Source organism: Cibotium barometz, chromosome 54 (genome assembly GCF_041138505.1).
Source record: "Cibotium barometz isolate CiBa-2024 chromosome 54, ASM4113850v1, whole genome shotgun sequence".
Classification (NCBI taxonomy): Eukaryota; Viridiplantae; Streptophyta; class Polypodiopsida; order Cyatheales; family Cibotiaceae; genus Cibotium; species Cibotium barometz.
Genome location: NC_141099.1, coordinates 32,938,947 through 32,956,832, shown reverse-complemented (window position 1 = coordinate 32,956,832; position 17,886 = coordinate 32,938,947). Strand labels below are relative to the sequence as shown.

General features: G+C 49.7%; 1 protein-coding gene across 2 annotated transcripts in view; it reads right to left on the bottom strand.

Annotated features, from left to right (window-relative positions):
• The window catches only part of LOC147608059 (5'-nucleotidase / magnesium ion binding protein), a 57,280-nt gene that overhangs the window by 19,675 nt on the left and 19,719 nt on the right, over positions 1-17,886 (bottom strand). For both annotated transcript variants that reach the window (XM_086789935.1, XM_086789936.1), the window contains exons 5-6: positions 10,627-10,683; positions 10,401-10,497 (exon numbers count right to left, since the gene is read on the bottom strand). In XM_086789935.1, the coding sequence (XP_086646061.1) occupies positions 10,401-10,497; positions 10,627-10,683 (154 nt within the window). The remainder of the gene's footprint in view (positions 1-10,400; positions 10,498-10,626; positions 10,684-17,886) is intronic.

Here is a 17,886-nt window from a genome sequence, read left to right as displayed (position 1 = left end):
ATACTTATAGTCAAGACCACTGGGCAGCAGGAGTCATAGCTGACATCAGAAGCCAAGGGATGACAGATCAACATGGCCTATCCCCCTGCCTCCCCCACCTCAATAATTCCCAAACTCCATGAGAACACATAGTCTGCCGGATGTCATCATTTCATGCAGTCATTGTCAAGACTTCCAAAGACCGAGAGTCACTGTTGCTGGGTTTAAGCCCACCTACTCACTTCAGGTGTCAGAAACTTGCTATAGCCCTCCACATCCTATACATTCTTGAGTGGATTTGTGAAGATCCAGAAGTCAAATATGGTAGGTACTTTCCCATTTAGTGTTACATTCCAGAATAGCAAAGCACGTCCATACTCCAGAGAGGTTAAAAGGGAAGGATTTCGCTTGAGAGGGGCCAGAGGGAATCGGGACCATATGTTGGGATTCGGTACCATGTGTGGTTGCCTGTTTTCCACTTACTCTCTCGTCAATTTTGCTAACAATCATACTCTTTTTGTACAAGTTGTGTGTCAGCCTGTTAAGCTTCCCTATACAGGATGTCAACTCTGAAAAGCACGTACAGTTCTGCTATGTCAGTGTGCAGCAGATCTGCACTCCACGTGGTCCGGACCCCCGGCTCAGGGTCGAGGCCGGGTCACCTTGGGCCAGGCATGGCTGGGCAGCCCTGAGGAGGGCCGGTTTGGGCACATTCCTGGAAGCGCATCAGTCAAAAAGCCCCTCTCTGAAGACCATGCGTTGGAGGAAAATGCTCTACAGCAGAGGACAGCCTAAGCTCTGGTACCTAGCACATTTTTGTGTACATAAACAAGCAGTAGGATTTGGGTTGAGTGTGTGTGCTCGTGTCTCTTGTTCCGCTGCACTTCTCGACTTTATCTCTCTCTGGAAACCTTTGACCTTTGAGCATAGGCACATGCACACTTGGTATCAGAGCCTAACCTTGTTTCAGCAAGATTTGCGTGCAGGTGATTCCAAAGTGCAAACGACCGGTGAGATACGTGTTCACTCTCTATAGTTGGTCACCACTACCGGTTTAGCTTGAGAGCTTAGGACTAGCCTAGAGAACCTATGCATTGACTACCTTTATAGGCAGAGCCCCTAGATTCATGAGTGCACAAGGTAAGGTTTGGGGAATACGTGAAGAGTTGGATGCTTTTTTCCAAGTTGGGCCAGCAGCCATTCCAGATTTGGCGTCTACACTCGCTCATCATTTGCAATAGGCGGATGATGACTCCGAGCACAAGGTGGAGCAGAATGCCCACTCTAGGGTTGAGCCGTCAACTTGCCCTATATTGCTCATGGAGCGACCCCGTGAACTCTACTCCTGGTCTGGCAGGCCTCACTAAGAAAGGCTTGTTGGTCAGTAGGAGATACGCCAACCACGTCACCAACAATCTCCTTCATGTATCCCTTATTGGACTTCCAGATAGTTCCCACTCTCCCCGGCAATATTGGGCTACCGGATTACCAAGTTCTTCCTCCATGCCTTGTGACGAAGGAACTCAACTCTTGAAACTTCCGAAGCCTCCCAAGTTCAACGGGACGATGGACAATGAAGTTGTCAGCTATTGGACCCATGAGATGGCTGCCACATTGGACCCAGCAATGTGGTTCTGCTGCATTTTAGCTTCATTTGGTTTGCACAGCATTGATTGGTGCCACTCTTTTGTAGTGGAAAGACCACTTGAGACACCACGCCATCACCTGGTGGAGGATTTCCGCCAAAACGTCTTGAAGTAGTTTGTGTCCATGCATTATCAGCAAGATTTAAAGAAACAATGTGAGCACTTCATGCAAAAAAATTGCGAATGGATAACCCACTATCTCACTCGTTTCTAGAAGCTTATACTCATGCTCACGAGGACAGTACGATCACTAAAGATTGGGCGCTTTGTGGATGGTTTGAAAGCATCCTTGCTTGAAGATGTTTGTGCACATCATCCCCATGCTCTCTCGGACATGGATCATCTTGCTACAAGCCTTGAGACACAGGAGAGTTCCAACTTTGGGACTCACCAACAAGGGCAACAGAAAGGCAAAGACAAGGGTGGACAAGGATGGTAAGGACAAGACAAATGGGAGAGCCTCCGTCACTTCACCAGAGTTTCTTTTGGAAATTGGGACTCCACCAGAGCATATGGGGAAAGATTGCGGAAAGAAGCCAAAGATGTAGAAAGATAAGGGCAAGGAGAGATCCAGCTAGTTGCCTATTCACATTTTTTCCATTTGAGCAGTTGCTACCACCTTATGCTGGTATAGTTACTCTCATGCTATACATCACTCCAAACATATAAATAGTAATTTGCAACAAACCAATCAATCCAACAACAATCCTGAGTTCAAATTTATGAGCTTGTAACTATTCTAAGGAAAATCTGAGGCGGTCACATTTTGCAATGTTGGCCACACTAAAATGATTGCTAGTGGGCGAGAAAGGCCACTATTGGAGGAAATTTCCTCAACGGAGCACTGAGAAGGGTGCAGCTCATCCGTAGGAGACCTGCGCTGCTGAAGTGACGTGAACCTGTGCTGCTGCCCCCGCCTGCCCTCCGTTGCCTCCGCCTGTTTCTTTGCTGCTCCCGCCTGCCTCTGCTGCCTTCGCCTGCCCAACTGCTGCCTTCGCAACCCCCCTTCGCCTGCCCAACTTCTGCCCTTCAGCTGCCCCCGCTAGCCCCTCTGCTGCCCCCCGCCTGCTTTCGCCTGCCCCTTTTGCTGCCCCCGCCAGCCCCTCTTTTGCTGCCCCGCCTGACCTTCAGCTGCCCCCGTCAGCCCTGCCTGCCTTCGCCTGCCCCCTTTTGCTGCCCCCGCCAGCCCCCCTCTTGCAGTCCCGCCTCCCCCTTTGCTGCCCGCCCCCTGCCTTCTTCAGTCCCTGCCTGCCCCTCTGCTGCCCCCGCCTGCCCCTTTGCCCTTGCTTCCCCAGCTGCTCCCCGCCTTTGCCCCCCTTCCTCTGCTCCCGTTTTCCCAGCAGCTATTTTATCTGGATTCAAGTCGGCCGCCCACTTTTCTTGATTGGTCTTATGGCTTTTTCTGCCGCAGTCAATCTCTCATCACCCCCACTGGCCGGGAGAATCATCAATTTTTCACAAGACGAGCTCCTCTCTCTTCAGCACGACATTGACCTTGAGGTTCAGACTACCTTTGTTGTGAGAGTTTATGGTTCCCACCCCTCTCGTTCACAGGCCCGTGAATGGCTTCTAGCAACTCTCCCTTCGGAGCTGATTGTGCACTTTCAGGATACTCGTTTACTTGGTTGAGGCTTCTTCCAGGTGGACTTTCATTCTTCAGAAGCTACTTCTCAGGCTTTGGCTAGCAGCCCCTTTCCTCTTGGTCCTAGGAAGATTTTCTTCTTTCAGTACCAGGTGGGCTTTGATCCAGTGGTGGAGGATCAACGCCTTACCCCGGTCTCACTACGGTTCCCTACTCTTCCTCGGTCCTATTCGAAGCTTTTAGCTTCCATAGAAGCATCCTTTGGCCAGGTTCTAGAGGTACCAATCCTCCCGAGCTCTCCCGCCTCAGCTTCCGCGGCCGTTACCACCACTCTTGATGATGTACTCCGGGTCCTTGTGCTTGTTCCCGATCCATCGATTACTGATGATCATGTTATGCTTCGGAGACCTGACGGATCTCATTTCCGCCAGAGGATGGAGATTGCAGGCAAACCTGACCAGTGTTCGATTTGTCGTCGATAGGGTCACACTGCTAGAGATTGTCCCAGATCGAGTGGCCATGCTAGGAGGCGGTGTGGTCCTGCCCATCAGAGGCCTTCTGCAGATGCCCGACCTGCCTACAAATAAAGCACTGGTTCGGGAGCCCCGAGAACTCCACTCTCTGATCAATCCATCCCCCTATTCTAGGTAGCTGAATGACCTTCGGAAGGGAGGAGATGTCAGAAACCAAAACTCTGACTGAAGGTAGCCCTCCTGCTCTAGCCACCACTGAAGCTGCTGTGGGGCCAGTCTTGAGCACCGAGCCCACCAGTGCTCCTAGCCTCGAGAGGAGCGGCAGGTACTCGCGGCGGAGTCTAGGGAAGCAACTGTAACATGGAAAAGGCCCCTGAATACGAGCCCAAGTAGACATAAGAGTGTGGATGATATCACCCCATATAGTACTAATGCACTGAGACTAGGTTAATTATGTTTATGCATTCGGGGTTAGCAAGCTTCCATAGCCATTGCCTAAAGCACCATGATTCTTAACACACACTGTAGTAGCGAGGCCATTGACGGCACCCCAACCCCACCAGCGGAGTTGTCCATTTGGAGCATATGGCTTAATATCATTCACACCCTCCGTGGACACTTGGGGAAGCTTTAGGGTGGCTTTGATCGCATGCAGAAGCACTGCGAGGCCTTCTTGTGGACATTGCGTCATGGCATGCTTCTCACTGACAATAGTGGTGAGTCCACCTCACAAAAGGATCTCCTTTTTGGGTGGGGGGGGGGGGGGGGGGGTGTGTGTTGTGGAAGGCTTTTTCATGGTGATTTTAAATATGCCATGTTACCCATTCGTAAAAAAAATTCTTAATGGCTGGGAGTTTTTTCGAGGATAGGCATACCTCTGCAGGTCATTGCTCTCCCGGGCTAGGAGGATACAGATTGCCTCATTTATTCTATCATGCCTAGTGGGAGATTGAGGAGATGTAGTATGGAGGAGATCATCCCAAATACTAGGCTTAGTCCAGTGAGGATTGTTGGTCGCTCGGGGAAAGCACTGGTTCATTGACCCTTCTCCTCAGATAGTGACTCATGGCTCTTGGTGTTTGTGGCTATATAGTGGCAATCCTAACAGATATCTTCAGTGGGATCCGGGAGAGTGGGAGTGGATTGATGTCTTCGATCCTTTGAAAAGCCTTCCTTTTTCAGTTTCACTGTTCGGAATGCCAGGCTTCTCCTCACTCGACAGAAGCATAGGATCCCTACTCTCAGGCCTCATTGGGAGAGCTATGATATTTCTCCAGTGATACAGCGCAGATATTGGCATAGACTTTGGCACTCATACAAAAGGAGCCAGATCTCTCATTTCTTTTGGTTATTCTTACATGGTGGTCTCCCCACCAATCAGTGGAGATCAGTTTTCGGTGTAGCACCTTCCTCTCCTAGATGTGCGGCAGATTCTGAGTCCGTACAACATTGTCTATGGGGATGCAGCATTGCACAGCAGATTTGGGGTCCTGTAGCCCAACTTATGGGCAAATTGAGTGGCCGAGCCATGCATGTGACTTGGGGGGCAGTTGCTTGGCTCTCCCAGTCCGGTCCTGTAGCTTTTTTATGAGGGCAGTGGTACAGATTCTGCTTTTTTCATTCGTAGAGGTATTGCTCAGCATGGTTTATTGCAGGATGTTTCTCACTCTGATTATACACCCCCTAGACAGAGGATTGACACCAGTTGGGAGATTATTGCCAGTATTACAGCATGGCAGATCTAGAGAGCTAGATGCACGGAGGCTATTGAGGGTGTCCAGATTTTTGGGTCCCAGTGCATTAGTACTATATGGGGTGATATCATCCACACTCTTATGTCTACTTGGGCTCGCATTCAGGGGCCCTCTCGTTCTGCGCGTGTGATATTTATGCGGGAATGGGACCATGGCATCTTCTTTTCCTATAGTACCACAGGCCTTACATTGCATCATGATGCTCCTCAGTGGTTGAAATCACCTTACATATTGGGGTGATTCTATTCTCTTCCTGCTTAAAGTTGTGATTGTTGTATGTTTTTCTCATACTTAATAGAAGTCTCTTTCTGAAAAATAAAAATAAAAATAAAATCCTAATCCCTACCTAAATTTTACATATATATATATACCTAGATGATTCCAGGAACATGCCCAAATTCACCTTATAAGAAAGTGCAAGTTATAACCTCATGGTAGTCCATCCACAAGACAATATAGCCATCAACTTCATTATGCATAGTATGGACTAGATACTATGACATCCCCACTAAATTTTAGTTGTTTTCACATTAATATAAGATTGTTTACCTTTCTCTCCACTACTTGAAATGTTTAATTTTAGTTGTTTTCACATTAATATAAGATTGTTTACCTTTCTCTCCACTACTTGAAATGTTTTTTATAAAAACCACCCATGGATCTGAAATATTGTTGTTTCGTGCACTCTGCAAGACACACTTTCTGGTGGTTGGAGTTGGAACTTGCTGACAAGGTTGCTGCTACATGGATAGGGATGCAAATCTCTAGTGGAGATAAATGATTGAATGAAAACTGGCAGGAAATGAGCATTTTTTTGGCCTCTTAACAGAAATCAGACTAGTGCAGGTGTGCCCTCCTAACCTTCCCCAAATCGCCAGCCAAACGGGAAACCCACCCCATCTACAGCCTATGGGTACCCAAATCCAAGGCCCACAGCTATATGTTGCAGCCTGCCTCCCCCGTGACCCTGAATCTGGCTTTCCAGCCAATAGCCAAGGCAAGGACGCTCCTGTCAGAATATGCAGCGGAAATGATGACCAAATCTGGGAACACAAGAGCAAAAACGCAGGCAGAAAAAACAGCACAAAAAGAGAGAGATGTAGGCGTGTAACTCTGCTCTGATATACACAAGAAGATCCCGAATATGATACAAATGAGGTATGGGGGCTGAGGACCTATATATACTCCCCCTAGAGGGCAGTCGGCTAGCATAAGAGAAGCCCACGACTGATAAAAGAAGTCCACGACTGCATAAATGCAGTCGGCCAGCTATCTGGTGCCAAAACCTGATCAAAACCAGTCGGCCAGCAGTAAGAGTGCCCACGACTGATAAACATCCAGTCGGCCAGCACTGTACTGCTCCTGGCACCCTCTGGCAGCCCTCCCAAGCCTCAGAAAAATGGGAAAAAATAGGGGAAAAATACGGAGAGTGGGGAAAAATGGGAAAACACCTCATAAGGGCGGGCACACCCACAACAAAGGCCCTGGTGTATAAATCTAGACAGGAGATGACTTCTAACACCCCCTCTCAGCTCCTGGCTGTGTGACCAACCACTGGGAGCTGGGGTGCCGCCTGAGCAAATCCTGAGAGCGACTTCGTGAAGAGGTCCACCGTACTGTCCTCCGTCGAACAGAACTCCAGCAAGATGTCATCAGCAACAATCTGTTCACGAACAAAGTGCCTCTGGATGACCAAGGGTTCCTCCAGTGGAAGCCCAAACCTGCAATGTAACCTCCTCCTGCTCCGTAAAACTGCTCCTGGGGCATAAGTAGATCTCCTCGTGTCCGGATCTCCTCCCCAAACCGAGTCACTCCAACCGTGGAGTCGGACTCCTTCCAACAATCCCCCTCCTGTGTACAAGAGTCCATGATCCTTCGCATGCCGCAGAAACCACAGGAAACGCAATCCTGCCTCACAAAGAGACATCTGCAACCAAGAGCTCAACTGCCTCATCAGGAAGCTCCCGTCCAATCCGGTGTCCATCAACCAGATCAATGAACCATACAGCTTCTGAGTCACAGAGACATCACACTGCTCACAAGGATCAACACCTGTTACGGTGCACAAGCAAGTCCTGGAAACCTGATGAAACCTGTCAACCACCCCCTCTGAATCCGAAACCACAAAGCCTGGAGAAACCACCTCCTTCTGCAAGTATTCACCTGTCACCTGCCTGGCTTTCCGAAAGGTCTCCGTGGAAAGAACATCCTCATCTACTGGAAGTTCTATGTCCCGAACACGACGAGACATCAGAGCATAAGTGACCTGTTCAGCTTCCTCTGACTCACGAACACAAGAACTACCAACCTCAGTACTGGAAAGTTCCTGCCAACTGCTGCCATCTACTGGCAAGCTATCCACCACCTGGTCTCGGAAAGCCCGCTCCTGCAGCATATCCACACCTGAGTAGCTAATACCACACTGCCACTCATCACAATCTTGAGGACCTGGGAGAGAGAGTGCTGAAAGCCTGTAGACTCCATTCTCCACTCCGCCTTCCCAAACCACTTGGCCTGTTGCTTTGTCCCGGAGAGCAACAAAATGCTCATCAAACTCCACCCGTACGCCAGTCTTGCAAACCTGATGCACTGACAACAGATGAAAACCAAGTGCCGGAACATACAACACCTGGGAGGAATGCTTCCCCCCTCTGCCATCGGGAACTATCTCCATCCTGCCCTCACTGTGAACTGGGATAGTGGACGTATCCCCAGTAAGAATCTGACCAGAAAGCCTGCAAAGATCCTGTAAACCAGAACGGGAAGGAGTCATGTGCCTGGAAGCACCACTATCGAGAATCCACTCCCGAGTATCCGTTGCGGAGAGTCCTCCAATCTCCTCCCTGCCTGAAGAAAATGAAGCATCGGTGTCCATCACCTCCAGGTGCACAAAAGCCGGAGTCTTCATGATTGCTGAGGAGTCTTCACCCTTCTCGGTCTTCCGCTTGGGACACTGCCTCCAGTAGTGGCCTTTCTCGCCACAATCATTACAGGTCCTCTCTGCCTTTAGTTTCTCGCGGTCAGCGTCGGACATCTTCTCAGAAGACTTCTCCGATGAAGCCTTCCCCTTGCCCGAATTACGGCCTTTCGACCGTTGGCCAGTAAAGGCCTCCGAACCTCCACCCTGAGGAGGGTTCGTGAATCGTTCCTCCTGGTCCAAGACCATGGGCACAAGCTCCTCCCACGTGATGGTGCTGAGCCTGCCACTAGTAATCAACGACGAGTAAAATGCTGAGTACGAAGAGGGCAAATGTGACAGCAACGTGATGGCCATGTCCTCTGACGATATCTCCTTCCCAGCCTGAAGAACTTCCTGCTGAAGAGCCTGCAGCTTGTTAATATGCTCCCGCATCGTCGACGACTTTGCAGGGCTCATAACCCGCATCTGTACTTCCAAGGAAATCCTCTTCATGGGCGATACCCTGTTGTACAGAGAAGCCAAATGCTGCCATATACCTCTGGCCAGCGTCATGTGCTTGACATGATTGATTACCTGCGGTGTGCAATTGAGGAAAATAAACGAACGGACCCTGGCGTTGACGCGATCCCACATCTGCGTCTGGGCCTCCCGGTCCTTTCGGGTTGACGGTAACTCCCCTTCCTCTACTTCCGGCCGTGGAACACCAACAACGACGAAATCGGCGAGATCGTAGGACTCCAGAACGGATTCCATCATCACCTTCCATATGCCGTAGTTGCTCCCGTCCAACTGACGGTCCACCGGAAACGTGGGGAGTGTCGGGATCTTCACATGTCTCTCGGCCATCTCAAACAGATCTGCCATAGCGGGGATGTACTTCTGAAAAGGGTGGGTGGGTGGGAACAAAGAAGAACTGATACCTGCAAGTGGCTGTCCAGCAAATCAGCCCGCCTTCCTCTTGCTTCTCCTCTTCCCGATCAGCCCAAAACAGTCCACCAATCAGCCACAAAACAGCCCCCTCTTGCTCAGAAAAACGCCCAAGATCTCCTAGAGCCTAGGGCTCTGATACCATGTCAGAATATGCAGCGAAAATGATGACCAAATCTGGGAACACAAGAGCAAAAACGCAGGCAGAAAAAACAGCACAAAAAGAGAGAGATGTAGGCGTGTAACTCTGCTCTGATATACACAAGAAGATCCCGAATATGATACAAATGAGGTATGGGGGCTGAGGACCTATATATACTCCCCTAGAGGGCAGTCGGCCAGCATAAGAGAAGCCCACGACTGATAAAAGAAGTCCACGACTGCATAAATGCAGTCGGCCAGCTATCTGGTGCCAAAACCTGATCAAAACCAGTCGGCCAGCAGTAAGAGTGCCCACGACTGATAAACATCCAGTCGGCCAGCACTGTACTGCTCCTGGCACCCTCTGGCAGCCCTCCCAAGCCTCAGAAAAATGGGAAAAAATAGGGGAAAAATACGGAGAGTGGGGAAAAATGGGAAAACACCTCATAAGGGCGGGCACACCCACAACAAAGGCCCTGGTGTATAAATCTAGACAGGAGATGACTTCTAACAGCTCCTACCTGGTTCCAAATCATCACTCTGCCTGTGGTCTACAATTGATTCTGTTATAGATCCCTGTCTGGTGTGAAACCAGGATTTCATGCATCCAAGCTGCTCAATCTTGGCATTTCAATCAATGAAGACTATAAGATTGTGAACTAGCAAAAGTGGTTGCAGGCATCCCAAATGCTCAAGCTCACCTTTTCTTCTAGAGTGAGACCTTACAAATGTATATGCCTGAGGACATTGATTTCTAACAATCGGGCAACTAAAAGATAAACAGCTGAGGGTTGAACAGCAAAACGCCTGCAGACAGGAAGAAGGAAATGCAAGGGATATAGGGAGGACTCTGATGACCAACAGAAGGAGACCGAGATAAAGATGCAGGGTGAAGTTGGCAGGCAGAGTCAATGCATACATAAGGGATGGCAGCATTACACAAACAAGATGCAAACATTCTTTCAAGCATGCATATACCTTTGAAGCCTAGCAAACTGCCATCTGAATCAAATTCCATTCTGTTCGAAACAACCCTGACGTTCGAGAACTTCTGCTGGAGTTTCTGATGCATGACCTGCCAACAACAAAAAAAATATCACCATGGTTTCAAAACAAACCCACTGTGATATTATATACCTAGATCTCAGCACTATTCATGTTCAAGATTTCAACAAGTTTTCATTGCAAACTGACAGTGGTTTACCTCCTCAATGATGTCGGAGAGGCCAGCAGAGAATATCAAGACTGGAACATAGTTCTCCTACAGGAATTGAACCATATTCAGAAGAACTAAAGGATACCTTTTCTACCTCAGGATCACATGGGAAAGTACGGCATATGAATTCCTTATTCAAAATTGAGGCATGCCAATATAAGTTTTGAAAGAAAAGTTTTTTCTTATATGAGTAGCAGTCTACCAGATTTGCAGTGAAAGAAAGTGTTTTGTCCCCATCAACTTAAACAAGAAAAACTTAGCCAAACTCGGCGGAAATCCACAAAGCAGCAATATATCCAATGCCCGTGAGCTCTCCCCTCCTCCATGATCCCCCGTAGTGTAAAGATATGATCTAGTGTGGAGTGTCCTCTCCAGAAGCCTACCTGCCATGGTGCTCTAAGTCTCTGCTCCTTGGACTGTCTACTAAGCTCGTGCTCCAAAATCGAACCATAAATCTTGGCCAGCGTGTGACCAATCATCATAGTCCTGTAGTTGTTGGGGTCCATGGGGTCACCTCCTTTCAGGATAGGTACAATACTATTCAATGACCAACTGGCGAGGAAGCCCTCACATAAAGCCATGTTAAACATGTGAACCAGTAAAGGGGCTAGCGTGTCCCTAGCATTAGAGAAATGCTCGGTGAGGAGTCCATCATGATCATGTGCTCTCCCAGTCAACATCCTATCAATAGCATCTCTCACCATGCTCCGGTGAAGGAAGGAAGAGTGTGGGGGGTGGGGTTCGGGTGGATGGGGGAGAGGTGGCTGCTCGGGGGCATGGTAGAGAGAGGTGGCATAGGTGTGAGCTGCCGGGTGAAGTAATCGGAGTCGGCAAGCGATGATCCTGGAAGATCCTCCAAGCCTCCTTACAGTCCCTCCCAAGAAATAGCTGGTATAGCTCCTCGTCAAGCCTAGCTAGCTCTTCTTCCTCCATGTGAGATGTTGGAAGATCACTGCTGGTGAGTGGTGGATCCTAGCGCCACCTCCCGATGTAGACGGGCTCGGGTATCTACAACAAAAGTGTATAATATCTACAACTAGCATAAGACTGGTGTAATCTACTCATCTTAGTATCTCTCTCATGGGGTGCTGTAAGATAGAGAAACTAAAGTGGCGGGGCAGTCGTCTCCTATGGCGGGTGATGATGGCTCTAATCCACCGGTGATGAAGTGGCCGTGGACGAGGTCCTGGTAAGCGTGGGCATCTCGCTCAACAAAGTGCAATGGCTCTATCAAGGGTGACTCCTCCTGAAGGATGTCTATGGGACGTCTGGCTCATCGAGGGGGTAGTGGAAGTCTTGGTCGTATCTGTCGGGGTGGTCCTGGCCCTGAAAAAATCTCTCATAGCTCGCTGGCGGGGTGGATCCTAGTGTGTTGTCCTGGCTCGTAGGAGAAAGAGAGACAACCATGTGCAGCGCGAGCAAAGGGGAGGGCGAGCGCAAGGAGGGTGGGCGAGGGCGAGGAGAGCAGGAAGGGGGGGGGTGAGAGAAGGGAGCAGCGAGGGCGGGGAGGGTGGGCGAGGGCGAGGGGGGGTGGGGGGTGGGCAAGAGAGAGAGAGAGAGAGAGAGAGAGAGAGAGAGAGAGAGAGAGAAAGATTTTATTAACGTCTTCCAAAAGACCGAACTCGGCCTATGAGACAAATCGGAGTACCTATATGGGGTATCCTCTGTCATCCCAACAAAATGAAAAAGTACTAAACAAAAAAAGCTGAATCTGGGTGTGCACGGGGATGGAGCTCTACTACTAGGAGAATGCAAAGCTATATGCATGGTGTATACAATCATGATATGCAACCTAGCTAGCTCCATCCTGTACTATACTGGGGGTATAAAATGGTGTACATCAGTGAAGGGGGTGTCCACAGCTCCCTGAAGAACATGCCTGGGTGTGCTCTGAAGCGAGCCAGTCGCTCCGCACCCTCTCTGTGAAACTGAGCTCTGATCTCTGTCATCTCTCTCTGGTATAGGCGTGGTGTCCGAAAGCCAGGTGTCCTCTGTCTCCTGCGGGCTCTAAGTGTCTCTGCTCTCTGGAGAGTAATTCCCTGCTGTGTAGGGGCTGGGAGGGCGATGGATCTCTGAAAAAATGTAGTAATCTGTGTCTGTCGCCCCCCCTCTGGAGCTGTCTGAGCCTGTAATAATGTCTCTCTGTGGCGCTGTATGTCTAGAATGTATCTCCCCAGTATGCACTGGTCTGCTGCCTCAAAGATCTGGTGTAGGGAATGTGGCTCTCTGAATAAAATGGGATATCTCTCTCTGATGGCTGTATATGCTCTGCATCTGCATACATAATGCTCCTCACTCTCCACCTCCTCTCTGCACAATCTGCATACCCTCTCCTCTCGGGGGATCCGTGCTGCTCTGCCAGTCTCAATCTCCAATCGGTGTGATGAAACTCTGAGCTGACCGATAGCCACTCGAGAGCCGTGTGGTAAAAAGCCCTCCATGTATCTAGGCCTCTCTATAAATCCATCATCAGTGATACTCATGAAGTGATCTCTGTAGTATAGCATCTTCGGTGGAAGAGGCTGTGTAGGCGATATCCATGTCTCTCGTGTATAGAGCTGCCATAGATCCTGTCTCAATACTCTGTTCCTCTCACTATGAGAGAGACGGATATGTGGTGCATCCCTGTCATACTGGAATGGTGGTAGATGATCCATGTCTAGGCCATGCTGTGAGAACCAGTGTGTGACCTGTGCATACCATGATCCTCTGTCTCCTGCCTCAGCCAGCTCTCTAGATGCCTCAAAAGCTCTGTATGACAATCTGTCATGTGGCATCTCTCTGAATCTGTCTAGCAGGCATATAGTCTGAAATATGGCCTCTACCATCATAGGAAGCGCAGCAAACTCTGCTCGGATAATGTCATGAGGTACTAACGATTTGCTGCGTATCATGCGTGCCATCATGAGGGTCTGTGGTCTCTCTATCTGTGTCCACCAATGGGTAGCAGGGCCTGGCATCCATACCGCTGCTCCATACATCAATGCCGGTGTGACTAATGTGTCAAATAGCCACCCCTTCGTCCGGGGCTCCTGAAAATGCGCCTGGTGGCACTGTCTCTCTAGCATAGCCAATGCTGCATATCCCCGTGTCAATCTAGCTCTGGCTGCTGAACCCATGGTGAAGCGTGTGGCTACTGCAGAGAAGGTAACCCCTAGGTACACATATGATGTCACCACCTCCACCTGGCATCCTGCGAGAGTGAATGTCAGCTGACTCCTGCCCTGTCTCGATGTATGAAAGACCATAACCTTGGTTTTCCCAAGGTTCACAGTAAGACTCCTCTGTGTGCAGAAATCATCGAGTGCATGTAGATGCTGCTGTAGACCACCTGGAGACTCAGACACTAATACAATATCATCAGCATAGAGCATAATATGTACTGAGGTACCTGCTAAATCAACTCCATCTCCGCCTCCCCGTGTAATGAAGTCAGCCACCTCATCAATGTATAACCCAAATAGCGTGGGGGAAAGTGGGCATCCTTGCTTCACACCAATGGTGCTAGCAATAGTCTCGGACATACCTCCTGGACATCTGACTCGCCCAAAAACCTGCTCATATAATGCATAGATGCCCCATGTCATATCTGCTGGTATGCCAAGAGACTGCAGGCGCTGAAAGAGCCTCTCTCGTGGTACTGTGTCAAATGCCTTGCGGAAATCCACAAAGCAGCAATAGAGCTTTCTCTTCCTCACTCTGGCCTGATCAATCATACATCTCAAAGTGAATACATGGTCAGTGGTAGAGAAAGCTCTCCTGAAGCCTGCTTGCCTTGATGAGCGTAAATCTACTCGCTCAGCATATAAGCTAAGCTCTTGCTCCAGCACTGCACCATAGAGTTCGGCCAGCACGTGGCCAACCATAACCGTCCTGTAGTTGCTCGGATCGAGTATACCCCTGTTTTGTGAATCGGCACAATGGTGTGCATCGTCCACTCCGCAGGCAAACCCTCTGCTAGTGCCCTGTTAAACAGGTGTGCAAGAAAAGGAGCTAAAGAATCTACTGCATATATGAGATGCTCACCCTGCAGGCCCATATGGTCGGCAGCCCGTCCATGCTGTAGGCGGCGGATAGCTTCCTGTACCATCGAGTGGGTAAAGAAGCTAGATGTGGTAGGTCGAGGCTCCTGTGGCTGAGGTATAGGTGGCTGCTGTGGGGCATGGTATAGGCCCTCTGCATATGTGTGCCATGTCTGTGGGTCTGCAATAGGTGTCGGGGTCCGGGGCTCTCTGAAGTGCCGCCATGAGACAGGGCTATCTCTACTCATGAAGAAATGAAAGATCTCTAGCTCCTGTATCTCTGCGAAGGCCCGCCTTTTGCGGCGAGTAAGTCTCCTCATCTCTCTCCTCGACTCCTGCTCTGTGATGGCTCCCAAGGCTCTCTGTATGCGGAGCTGTGAGTATAGGGCTCTGCACTCGTCATCATACCATCTAAACTGGGGCATAGTCCCACGTCTCGCAGGCTCTCCTGAGTGTACACGATGTGGGAAGCTCTGTAATGCAGCTGTGTGTAGGAGTGATGCCAGTTGGGCTGTAATGGTATCCATAGGTGCCAGGGGATCCATGAGTAGGAGCCCATCCTCTACTTTGCCAGGGTATATGTCTGCCATGTCATGTGTGAAGTAGATGGTAGTGTGTGGCATCGGTATGTGGGGGGCTGGTGATACTGGTGATCCGGCTAGTGAAAATGCCAAGTATGTATGATCTGCCCCAATAGGACGAGGTGGAATGGAGAATGAGGTGACAAGCTGTGATGCCTCCAAAGACCCCATAATGTAGTCTACCACCGTGCCTCCGGTCCGTGTATGACCCCCATGTGGAAAGCATGTCAGCCCTCCTGATCCCGGCCACTGTAGCATCCCGTTATAAATAAGGAGACGATGCCTGGCTCCCAACTCTAGTAAGTGGTCCCTATAATGTCCTCTGTCTAGTCCAGTGTCCTCTGATGCCCAACTAGCCCCTATCTCCTCTGGATCCACAGGGTGGAGGATCTCCATGTCATCATAGTCATACACCTCACACTATCTGCTCTGTGTGTGGGCATTGAAGTCGCCCGTAAGAAATACTTCCCCTAGTGTAGAATAATGCATAATCTCCTCTGACAGACAAGTGTATGGCGAGGCTCCTGTCTCCTCCTCCTGTAGCATGTCCTCTATAATGACATAGGAGGATCCTAATGGAGAAAAGTAACATAGAGCTATGTATATAACCCTGTCCTGTGAGAGCTGTAAGCTGATCCACATGTATCTGGCCTCTGGATCCTGTGCTACCACTCTCAGTCTCCCCTGTAGCTCCCGTCTGAATAGGACTGCTACTCCCCCCGACCCTCTCAAGGTACCCTGGCGTGTGGTCCTCCTGTATGCTGACTCCCACTGGAATCCCTCTACTCGAGGTAGCCCTCTCTCTGGGCTCTGATGTGTCTCTGTCAGAAGTATGATGTCTCTCCCCACCATAACATGCTCCAGTCGTCCAGGCTGCACCCATAGTGAACCATTACAGTTCCATACTGCCATGTGTATCTCTGTCAGTGGCCTGGTCTGTGTCCCATATGCCCCAAATTAACGTCTTCAAAAGGCCATAGTGACCTATGAGACCAAAGTTACAACCATGTGACATCTGATACACTGTCTGGAGGAAAAGAAAAGAAAGAACTGAAGGTAAGTATCTAGCCCTACAATACATCAGTAGGGAGCATCCGGAAGCAGCAACTAGGGAGAGTGGGAGGCTAATGCTACTAGTCAAAATGGGGTACATGAGTACATGGATACATGAATACATGAATATGGGAGAGTACAAAAGTGACAGTGAGTACAACAGTATATGGCTGGAGTGGTAATCATCCTAGGAGCTCTAGCATGGGTCTCTGCCGGATGGCCTGGATATTTGCCATAGTGAGATGCCTGGTTGAACGAGCCCGATGCCTCGTAATGATGCTCTGAATCCTCCAGTGTAGGCACTGTCTCCGATGTGAGGACCCGCGAACCCTCGGGCGTGTGGATCTGCCCAACTGGATAGCTCTCTCAACTAGAGTCCCATGGGGTGCCCACTGCTGGGCTGTCGACTGTGTCCTCCCGGGGTAGTCCCTCTAAAGAAGTCAGTAATCTGTCTCTGTGTGGACTCCCTGCCAGTCGGGTGTCTGCTCCTAATAATGGACTCTTTGTCCTGCGGATCTCCAAGAGATAAAACCCAAGCATTGCTGATCACAATAGTCCATGACTCTAGCCAGTGGTCCAAATCCCTCTCTGAAAAGGCCCTCCAATCTCATAATATGCTGTGCAACGACAGATGATGTGCTCCTCCGTCTCTGGCTCTATCCAACAAATCTGACAAATCCTGTCCCCTGGAGGTATGCCTCTAAATCTGCCTGTCTCTATCTCTAACTGATGTGAAGAGGTGCGGATCTGCCCAATGGCGCACCTCAATCCATGAGACAGATGGGTATCCATGTAGCTCGGTCTAAGTATAAAGCCATCCTCAGTGGTGCGGAGAAGATGGTCTCTATAGAAAGCCATCTTCGTCCCCAACTCCTGTGAGGGCTCTAGCCATGTCCTCCTAGTGTCCAACTGAATGAGGTCTTGTCTGATGACTACTAATCTCAGAATGTGTCAAGGTGAGAGAGGGTGCCTCCAGAGAGTATTGGAAGGGTGGAAGTCTGTCTAAACTGAACCCATGGAGCTCAAACCAGGATGCTATCTGTGCATACCAACATGAAGTGTCTCCCTCCATGGCTAGCTAATGAGAGGACTCTAAAGCAAGTCGTGCATACTGGTGTCGGGGAAGCTCCCAGGTACTATGAATGAAGGACAGTGATCTGGCAAGAGCCTCGACTACAATCGGTGGTGCTCCCATCTCGGCTCTGATAATCTCATGGGGTACCGATGCCTTAGCCCGAATCATCCTGGAGGTCATGGACACAAGTGGTCTCTCCATCGATCTCCATCCATCGTATGTGCGTCCTGATCGATTGTGACGATCTAGGCTAGGCCCCCAGAGCTATACTCCATATAGCATAGCCGATGTGACCAGCGTCTCAAACAGCCACAGCTTAGTGCGTGGCTCCTAACGTTCAACGTCTATTAAAGACCCAATGGGCCTATGAGACCAAAGTGATACAATAATGTCCATGGCATATCTCATCATGGAATGGAAAATAAAACACAAAGAAAACATAAACATAGCTATCTCACTGGGGTGATACAAAACTGTCCATGGAAACTCATCATGGAATACTAAGAACATAGAAACA